General features: G+C 49.9%; 1 protein-coding gene across 1 annotated transcript in view; it reads right to left on the bottom strand.

Annotated features, from left to right (window-relative positions):
• The window catches only part of Scara5 (scavenger receptor class A member 5), an 89,857-nt gene extending 84,891 nt beyond the window's left edge, over positions 1–4,966 (bottom strand). Inside the window, exons 1-2 of the mRNA XM_052732909.1 lie at positions 4,633–4,966; positions 103–220 (exon numbers count right to left, since the gene is read on the bottom strand). Coding sequence (XP_052588869.1) covers positions 103–214 — 112 coding nt within the window. The 5' untranslated portion in view covers positions 215–220; positions 4,633–4,966. The remainder of the gene's footprint in view (positions 1–102; positions 221–4,632) is intronic.
• Positions 4,967–9,364: the final 4,398 nt, after the last annotated feature.

A 9,364-nucleotide genomic window follows, 5' to 3' on the forward strand; every position in this document is an offset into this window, starting at 1 on the left:
AGAATAGTCACTATCTGCAGAGCTCAGCAGGGAGGACCTCAGGCTCTGGGGCCACCAAGGCCGGGTGGAAAGCAAGGGTCCCCGAGATCTAGAAGTACTCACCATCTTCACACAGGTTCAGCTTGGACAGGCTCCTGCCGTCAAAGGGCTCCTCGAAGACAGAGCTGGTGTCACGGTCATTCACGGTGTGCATGTACATGGCTTTGTTGTCCATCGTGTCCTGGAGCAGGAGAGACATCAGGTATAGCATGAGGGACAGAGGAGACACCAAGTCAACTATGTGGAAAACAAATGGTTGAACCAGGTGCCCATCCACATGACCCCCAGCCTGGAGTGGGGCCCTTTCTACATCTACAGGAGCTAGGTGTACCATCCAGGTCCTTGGGACCCTTCCATCTCCAGCCTTTCCCTGTTCAGTGCTACAAGGCCGAGCTCTGGACAGTTTTCAGCATGGGAATCTTTCCTTTCAAAAAACACAGATATTTACATTATGATTCATAACAGTAGCAAAATTACAGTCATGAAGTAGCAATGAATATAATTTTATGGTTGGGGTGGGGTCACCACAACATGAGGGACTATATTAAAGGTTCATAGTATCAGGAAGGTTGAGAACTACTGAATAAGCCATCCGCAGCTCAGGAGGGTCAGATAATTGGATAAGGGAAATTAGAAGCACAGATGCATTGAGAGTTTTAGGCTCAGCTGAGGAGGTGAGATGGCCCCCTAGCCCCACAGTGGGCCATGGCAGGAATTCATCTCCCAGGGAGCCTAGGGGGTGAGTCTTAATGAGCAACTGTTAGCCAGGGGACTTCTGCCTACGTGATCCCCCAAGGCTGAAGCAAGGTCTTGAGCTCCTGACTCAGGAAATCCTTTCACTTGAAGTGACCCAGCCGTGGTGTTTGCACAACAGTGAGACCCACGCCATCACGTTCTGTTACGCATAATTGTGTGGCTGAAAGGCCATCTCTCAGAGCCTGTGAGAGCTGCTCCAGGGCAGAAAGACATTATGAGACCCAGGCTGGAAGGGATTTTCTGAGTGTTTCTAAGATGCGTTTGCATTCTTTGTGTAATGAGAAAAATCCTTTTCATAAAACCAAATTACAAAGTGTTTGTTTACACAAAACCCTTGGGCTTTTTCCTCACATATATGCCCTGTCAGCACAGTTCTACTGGCCATAAGTTCATGTCGACTTGCTTTCCTGATGCTCTTTAGCTGTATGGCTATAAAGAAGGGGTAGGGGAGGGGAGGGGAGGGGAGGGGAGGGGAGCGAAGGGGAGGGGAGGGGAGGGGAGGGGAGGGGAGCGAAGGGGAGGGGAGAGAAGGGGAGGGGAGGGGAGCGAAGGGGAGGAAAAGGTGGCAAAGGGAGAAGAGAAATCAGATGGGGTGGCGTCTATTTTTCTTTAAAGTGAATTTTGGGAAAAGAAAGCCCCTAGGAAGATAGGTACCATCCCAGCATGGAGGAGACCCACTGAGATCCTGAGAAACAAGCAAGGCCCCACGGCCTGGGTGAGATGGTACAGTGCCTGGAAGGTCCGAGTGGGGAGACCACATGGGTCTTAGGAGTCAACCCTTCCCTCTTTAGAGGCAGGGCATGAAGGAAGCATCAGTGGGGATGAGGAAGGGGAGGCAAGCCCAGAGCAAAAACATGTGCTCTCTTTTCCCGACCTGAACTTGGTCCCCAGAGACTAGGCCTTTGGGGCTGAGAAGAGGCTGGGGCTGAGCAGTGGCTGCTCAACTCCCTTCCAATGACCCAGGAGTGATGGGGTCTTCTGCTCTACCACTCCAAGTGATGAGATGCCACATTGCCCACACATTGGCTCACTCACTTGGGGACACACACACACACACACACACACACGCATTCAGTTTCTTGGTCTTTCTTCTAGTCTATAGAAGGATCAAAAGATGAAGATGGTCCTTGGGTCTACCAGACTCTCTCATAGACAGATCCCACCCAGCCTCTCTGTGTCTCTCCCCATAGTGTCCAGTCTGCTAGTCTCCTAACACTAGTTCTCCATCCAAGCCCTCCACCCAGCAAGGGCCTCTAGGTGGGGCACTGGGTGGCTCCAACCCTGCTCAGCTATTGGGGATCCTCCCTGGTCTTAGGATGTGTGTGGTCCCTTCCCCTCTGGCCTCGATCTTGGGGAGCTTACAAAGCAGAAGGCCACTGTTTCTGCGGCCCTCACTCTGCCAAAGGCAACAGTGTCTACAGCCAGAGATTCCCAGAACCTGCAGGGCAGGGAACCCTACTTCCATGCCACCTTCCTTCTTTCCTGATTGGCTTCAGACCACTGTGATCTGGAATGTGTCCACAAGGTAACCCCTCCTAGGCATCCTCCCCACCTTTTGGCTGGACTGAGCAACAGCCTAGGGGAGCTGAGAGAAGGGGGCTGGGGCCGAGCAGGTCCAGATGTGAGAGGGATGAGTTTGGAAATGCTCAACTCTTCATTACTTGGAAACAAAATGTAAGCATGTTCCGCCTGCCCTGATTTTATGTGGGGCTGTGTTTTCTCCTCAGAGTCAGGAGCAGGTCCTTGACTCCGAGACCCCACTTGCATTCTCAAGCATGCCACAACTGACCATCTAGAGAACTGGTAATAGTGCAAGCTGCTAGTGCATTGTAAACACCCCTTGGGCCTCAGACAGATTCCCCTCAGGGACCTCCTGGGGGCTCCTCCTGGGAGCACTATGAGCAGAGCAGGAAGGCAGCCCATCATTTTATCATTCTCATTTTAAAGATAACCTAACCAAGACCAAAGAAGCAAGATTAATGATAATTGGAAAATTAGAGTGGAAGAGGCAGTAATTAGAACATTTGAGGGTCCCCAGGCTCAGCCATGGTTGCTGTATCAATGATATACATGTGTGTCAGTCACTTTCAATGGCCACCTTCAGGGCCACTATAAGGCAACAGAGATGGGCACACCTTGGAGGGCCAGACAGAGCACCTCTGTAAGGGTGATCAGAGGAGGGAGCTGGATGGAAAAACTTGGGCAGTGAGGGACCCATAGGTCCACTGGTGCTCAAGGAGCCTGGACTTCAGCTCGGCTGATCAGAGGGAGGCCACCCTGTAAACAGGGAGGGGCGTTCTACTGACCTCCAGGGGGTGTTATGATTCATTCCCCACCAAGTGTGGGGTAGGGCACAAGCACATCTTCCAGAATCTCTATCTGAGAGCTAAAAATGCCCTGGGACAGCCTCACAGCTCTCCATAGGTGTGAGACATCCTCACACCCTCCAAGAAGGTGTGGGACAGCCTCACACACTCCACACAGGTGTGGGATATCCTTGCATGCTCTGAACAGGTGTGGGACAGCCTCACATGCTTTGAACAGGTGTGGGACAGCCTCACACACTCCACACAGGTGTGGGACATCCTCACACACTCCAAGCAGGTGTGGGACATCCATGCATGCTCCACACAGGTGTGGGACAGCCTCACACACTCAAGCAGGTGTGGGGCATCCTCACACACTCCATACAGGTGTGGAGAGAGTCAGCTCACAGCACAAGGGCTCCTTTTTCTACCCATCAGTTTGGGAAGGTGGCCCAATCTCCTGACCTCATTCAGCCTTCTGTGCATCACCCCTGTGGTGTGACGTCTACTCTCCTGACCCCCTCCCTGGGCAGGGGGGACAGTGAGCACCATGGGAGCTGATGCAGGAGGGAGGACTTCACAAACAACTCATACAGAGTAGCTGGGGAACAGGGTCAAAGGAGAATCCACATCCTCATTGGTTCGGGGGTTCCAGAGTCCTGAAGACTCCCCATTGCTCAAAAAGTCCTAGAAATGAGGCTGTGTGGAGTTCCCTTTTGGAAAAAAAAAAAAAAAAAAGGAACCTCAAATGTAGCATAAGACTGAGATTAGGACCCAGTTCTAGAAGTTTCTCTGGGAGTACCAAAAGGGGTGAGATGAATCAGGAGCCTCACTTGAAACTCTGAATCAATTTCCATGGGTTCTGGCTTCTAGCTCTGCAGGGCTTACAGCTTTTCTTTGCATTGCCAAGCTTCTAAAATACATTTAGACCAAATAAAGTCACTGCAAATGTGGCCTCCGAGAAAAAGTTGCTAGGCAGATCTTAAACCCTTCTTTCTTCTAACTATACTCAGTTGTCTGGATCCTTACTCACAGCTGGAGAGGGGCAGATGCTCCATTAATAACCTCCTGCATCATACATCCTGCACTGATGTGTGCATGTGTGTGTGTGTAGATAGATATACATCATACATATATACACATGCATATATACATCCAACACACACACACACACACACACACACACACACACACACACACACACACACACAAGTGGCTGTCCCTGACCCATTTACTCCCTGAATAGGCTCTGGAGCTATGACATGATGAGACAGCCAGAGATACCACTGAAGCAACAGCATCCCTCTGGCGTCAGGATGCCGGCTTCTACTCTACATCCCTAGCAGCTGGGTCCTGGGGGCCAGGTGTCTACAGGCTCGGATCACCAGGACCCTCCCACCCGAAGCAGGCAACTCCAGGTTCCGTATCTGCAGTAACTCCCAGCACTCTGCTCCATCAGCACACCGTCTCCTGCATCTGCCTTTGGGGCATTATCACCCAGCTTCTAGATCAAAGCGTAAGTGAGACTCACCTGCGTGCTAGTGCTGAGCCTGGAGCCCGTGCCTTCAGTTCCCAGCAACTGCCATGGTAGCCAGAAAGCTGACTGCTACCCCACGGAAACCCAAGCAGTCCCTTGAAGCTTGTCCCCACAGTCAGCCAAATCCAGATGGAGTCATAGAAAGAGGCTGCGGGGTCACGCAGTGACTTATCTCGGGTCAGGGCCACAGGTTCACTACTGTAAGAGAACCAGTTCGACCTGGTGGCTGAGTGGGGGGTCAGCACCTGGGACAGCCTGTCTTGGTTCAGCGGTCAGCCTCGGAACGCGATCCGGAGATGTTCTGGGGAGGCTCCCGCAGCTCTGCTAGGTACTGACTGGGTGGGAACTACTCCAACTTCCAGTCTTTATTTTAAAAAAAAAAAAAAAAAAAAAGTTTTTAGAGCAAGGCTACATGGAATCTGGACTACGCTCTCCCTCTTGTGGCCATTCTCGAAATTACAGCTCTGCCCCGAGCTTCCAGCGCCAGCCCACGCAGCAAATCAGCCTTGGCTTTGGGACCCAGCGCCTCTCAAAAATACTTTTTAGATAGCTTCGGGGGAAATGGCAGCTAGGCCTGGCTTATGATCCACCCAGGGAAACTAGTCTTTTGATTCATTGTAGGATAGAACTGGCATTTCTCAATTCATTCATTCACTCAGCGAATTTGGCATTTCCTGGAGTGACATCCACTCCCAAAGGACTAGGACGTTCACACTGGAGCTATTTAGAATAACGTCTGGGGTGGGACTCTGAAAGAACTTCCCCCAAGTCAAGTTCAAGACGATTCCGTAACAATACCAGTGTCTGTGGAGCACAAAAACTGTACAAGAGCAAGAGACAGGACTGTGAGAAGCCAGCTAGCTGCCCGGGAGCCTGCCGGCGCCTCAAAGAGCTGGAAACCTCAGCACAAACAATTGCATTGTAAAGAAGGAGCTGGACCAGGCTGGAGATAGCCAAGTCTGTCCAGCCCCGACCTCTCAAGCAGGAGGACCCGAGCTGGATCCCCAGAACCCACATTTTTTAAAAAAATGGTGTGGTGGCCCACACTGTGCCACACTCCCCAGGACTGGGGGAGGTGGAGACAGGTCGATGATAGGCTCAATGGCCAGCTATCCTAGCCTATTTGGTGAGTTCCAGGCAAGTCAGGGACTCTGTCTAAAAACTCCCAAGGTAGAGGATCCTCCTTAGATATGGCATCCAAGTTGGACTTCAGTCCCCCACATACATGTGTACAGGTGTACACTCATAGACACATGTAAGCACACAATACAGACACACACAATAAAATATAAATTAAAAAAAAAGATTAAAAGGAGAGCCAACCAGATGTTTAAAAAGCAATCAGATAAGAGCACTGGGAAAAGTGAGATAACATCAGAGAACGTCCCTCCTCCCCCCTCCATAAAACAACCCAGTGTGAGCCATGGACAGAGTTAGATCCCACGGTGGATCTGGACCACAGTGCTCAGAAGGTAACATTCATAAGTAAGTTTCTGTTTGTTAGATAAACATGAGAAGCCCCACCAGCTTCAAGGTCAGGCTTTGAACAGAGAGAGTTTGCCAAACTCAATGCTGCCCACAGTGCAACTGCCAACCCTCACTAGCTCAGAAAATTTGAAGTCGTTTTCAGTGACCTCCTTACTAACTGTCCCCAGAGGCAGCTCTGGCAGGACGTCGTTTTACAGGAAGAAAAAAGGCAGTAATTGTATAAGGAGGAGGAAGTGGAGGAAAGGGAGGAAGGGGAGGAGAGGAAGGGGCACTTTATGGTACATATTATATACTATATTATATATATATTATGTATATGTACACTATTCCAAATGCTCTTCATATACCAAGCCGCTGAACCTATATAGTGGCTTCTTGCTATCCTCCTGAGGTTGGCTTCAGGACTCTTCCATAGTGTCAAAACCTCAGGCATTAAAGTGCCTGGTATAAAACAGCATGGTGTTTGCATAATCCCCACTTCCCCCAGCATCCTGTCCTGTCTAAATCATCTCCAGGTTACATACACTGCCCAGCACAATACACATGCCACATAAGCAGCTACCACACCATATTGGCTTGAGAACTAGGATAAAAATACATTTTCATATTCAGCACAGACAGTGACTTTTTAAAAAGTGGTCTTGATCTGTAGTTAGCTTGGATCTGCCTATGTGGACACTGCTAATACAATTCAGGACACTTCGCAGGAGCCATGTGAGGCAGGTGCTTCTCCTGTAACCATCTACGGAGAGAGATCAGTGACTTGTCTTGGGTCACTCGGTCTGTAAATGGCAGAGCTGTAATTCAGCCCTAGGCCGTTGGGCTGTGGAGCCTGAGCCTATAATCACCGCCCCCCCCCCCCCCATCTTACCCCTTACCAAAAGAATGCTTCTGTCACCCACCAACTCACCAACATCCCCGGGAATGGAATCTTCCAACTAGCCAGATGTGTGCTCAGAATGTGACACTCACAGATCGTCATTGCAGACTCGTATGCATCAGCAAGAAATGCAGTGTGTCAGTTCTACGGCTGGAAGTTCGTGTCCCAGAAACTGAATCCCCAGTACGGCAGTGCAGGGAGGCGGGGGCCCGGTGGGAATGATAGGCGTCAACGCCACTGTAGGAAGGGCTTACAAACTCTTCCTCTTGCTTGCTTCTGGACATGGCAAGACTCAACCTTCAATCTCTCCTGCCTCCTGCCATGTGATCACGCTGTAAGAACACACCAGGGGCTGGCTCCTTCATCTTCAACTTTCAGGTCTCAGGTGGTGAAGAAATACATTTCCGTTTGTTATAGATCCTAGTCACAGGCATCCTGTTTTAGAACACTGATGGACTAAGACAGTCATTAAGAGCTGGTTATCCTGTGCTGTTCTTCACCTTTGATGCTTCTGGTACCACAGTAGCTGACCCAAACTAGGGAGCAAAGACTTGCTTTGGCTCATGACTTCAAACCACCCTGGTAGAGAAGATGTGGTAGATGCAAGAGGGGATGGTGGAGGCTTTTCACACATGGCCAATTGGGAAGCAGATAACAAGGCCGGATGTGGAGGCTGGGCATGACTCCCCAGGGCCTGCCCCAGTGAGCTCCATCAGTCAGGCTCCCCCTTCTAAAGATTCCACGGCACCCCAAAATAGCACCAGTGACTAGGATACAAGCATTCAAACCATGAAGCCTGCGGTGGGAATTTCAGACTCGAACCATAACACCAACTGTGTCTAAAACAGACACCATTTCTTCCCCATGATCCTTACACTGACCTGCTTTCAGCAGTAGAGGAAGAAGACAGATGTGGACAAAGAGGAGGGAGAGGAGCTCTAAGCACAGTCCAAGTGTGGTGGACTGAATGAGAAATGTCCCTGGAGTCTCTGGCATTTGAACACTTGGCCCCCAGTTGATGGTGCTGTTTGGGTAGGTGTGGGTGTGGCCTTGCTAGAGGAAGTATGCCACTGGGGGTGGGCTTTGAAAATAGAGCCTAGCCTGCTTCGTGTGTGTGTGTGTGTGTGTGTGTGTGTGTCTGTCTGTCTGTCTGTCTGTCTGTCTGTCTGTCTCTGTGTGTGTGTCTGTGTGTGTGTCTGTCTCTGTATATGTCTCTCTCTCTCTCTCTCTCTCTCTCTCTCTCTCTCTCTCTCTCTCTCTCTCTCTCTCTCTCTCTCTCCCCTCCAGCTTTGAGTTCAAGATATGAGCCCTCAGCTTCTGCTCCGGTCTCCATGTCTACAGCCTGCTGCCCTGATCTCCTCACGATTAAGACTCTAACCCTCTGGAACCGTAAGCCAAAGGAAACCCTTCCGTCCGTTAGTTGTCTTGGTCATGGTGTTTATCACAGCAGCAGAGAAGTGACAAGACACCGGCCAAGCCTCTCCTCCACCGTCCATAATTAACGATACTGATTGAGACAAGGTCTAGTTTTCTGCACGAGGCCCACAGCTAGGCACAGGATTGTCAGACTGTGAGGAATCTGTGTTCTGTTTTAAACCCAGTGGCTATGAGCCAGGAGACTTTTCTTCTTCTCTTTTGTTTCTGGTTCATTTGACTTCTCACAGGATAAGGTTTATCTGTACTAACTGGTTAAATCTTTGCTTTTTTTTTCCCCCTTTCTTTTTGCTGAATAGTATAACATTATGTGCATGGACCACAATTTGTTAACTTCTTTATTTAACTTTTCCTGTGTATGGATGTGTGCCAGAGTGCATGTATGTGCACCCCATGCATGCAGGAACTCAGAGAGGCCAGAAGAGCCATCGGATCCCCTGGAACTGAAGTTACAGATGGTTGTGAGCCGCCACATGGGTGATGGGAATTGAACCAGGGTCCTTCGCAAAAGCAGCCAGTGGTTAATAGCTAAGGCATCTTTCTGCCCCTGTTTATCCCTCCTTTATGGGCATTTCACTTGTTTACTGTATTTGTTGTGAATAAAAAGCCCCAGGTAGTTAAGGGGCCTCCTGATAATGGAGGAGAGCAGGGGGGCAGGCTTTCTTTTTAGTGGCCAGAAGATCCTCAGACAGCTCAAGTCACATCTTCTTGTCACCTAAGATCAGAACAGTCCAGAGCTTGCGAGATGGTTCCGCAGTCAAAGGTGCTCGTTCCCTAGCCTGATGGCCCAAGTTTGATCCCTGGAACCCACGTGGTGGAGGAAGAGAATTTACTCTGCCAAGTTGTCATTTTACTTCCACATGTGCACACACATGCAAATAAACCAACAAATAAATAAGTAAAAACTGATTGCTGTTAAAATAA

This window comes from Peromyscus californicus, unplaced genomic scaffold (genome assembly GCF_007827085.1).
Source record: "Peromyscus californicus insignis strain IS unplaced genomic scaffold, ASM782708v3 Scaffold_12__1_contigs__length_115047231, whole genome shotgun sequence".
Classification (NCBI taxonomy): Eukaryota; Metazoa; Chordata; class Mammalia; order Rodentia; family Cricetidae; genus Peromyscus; species Peromyscus californicus.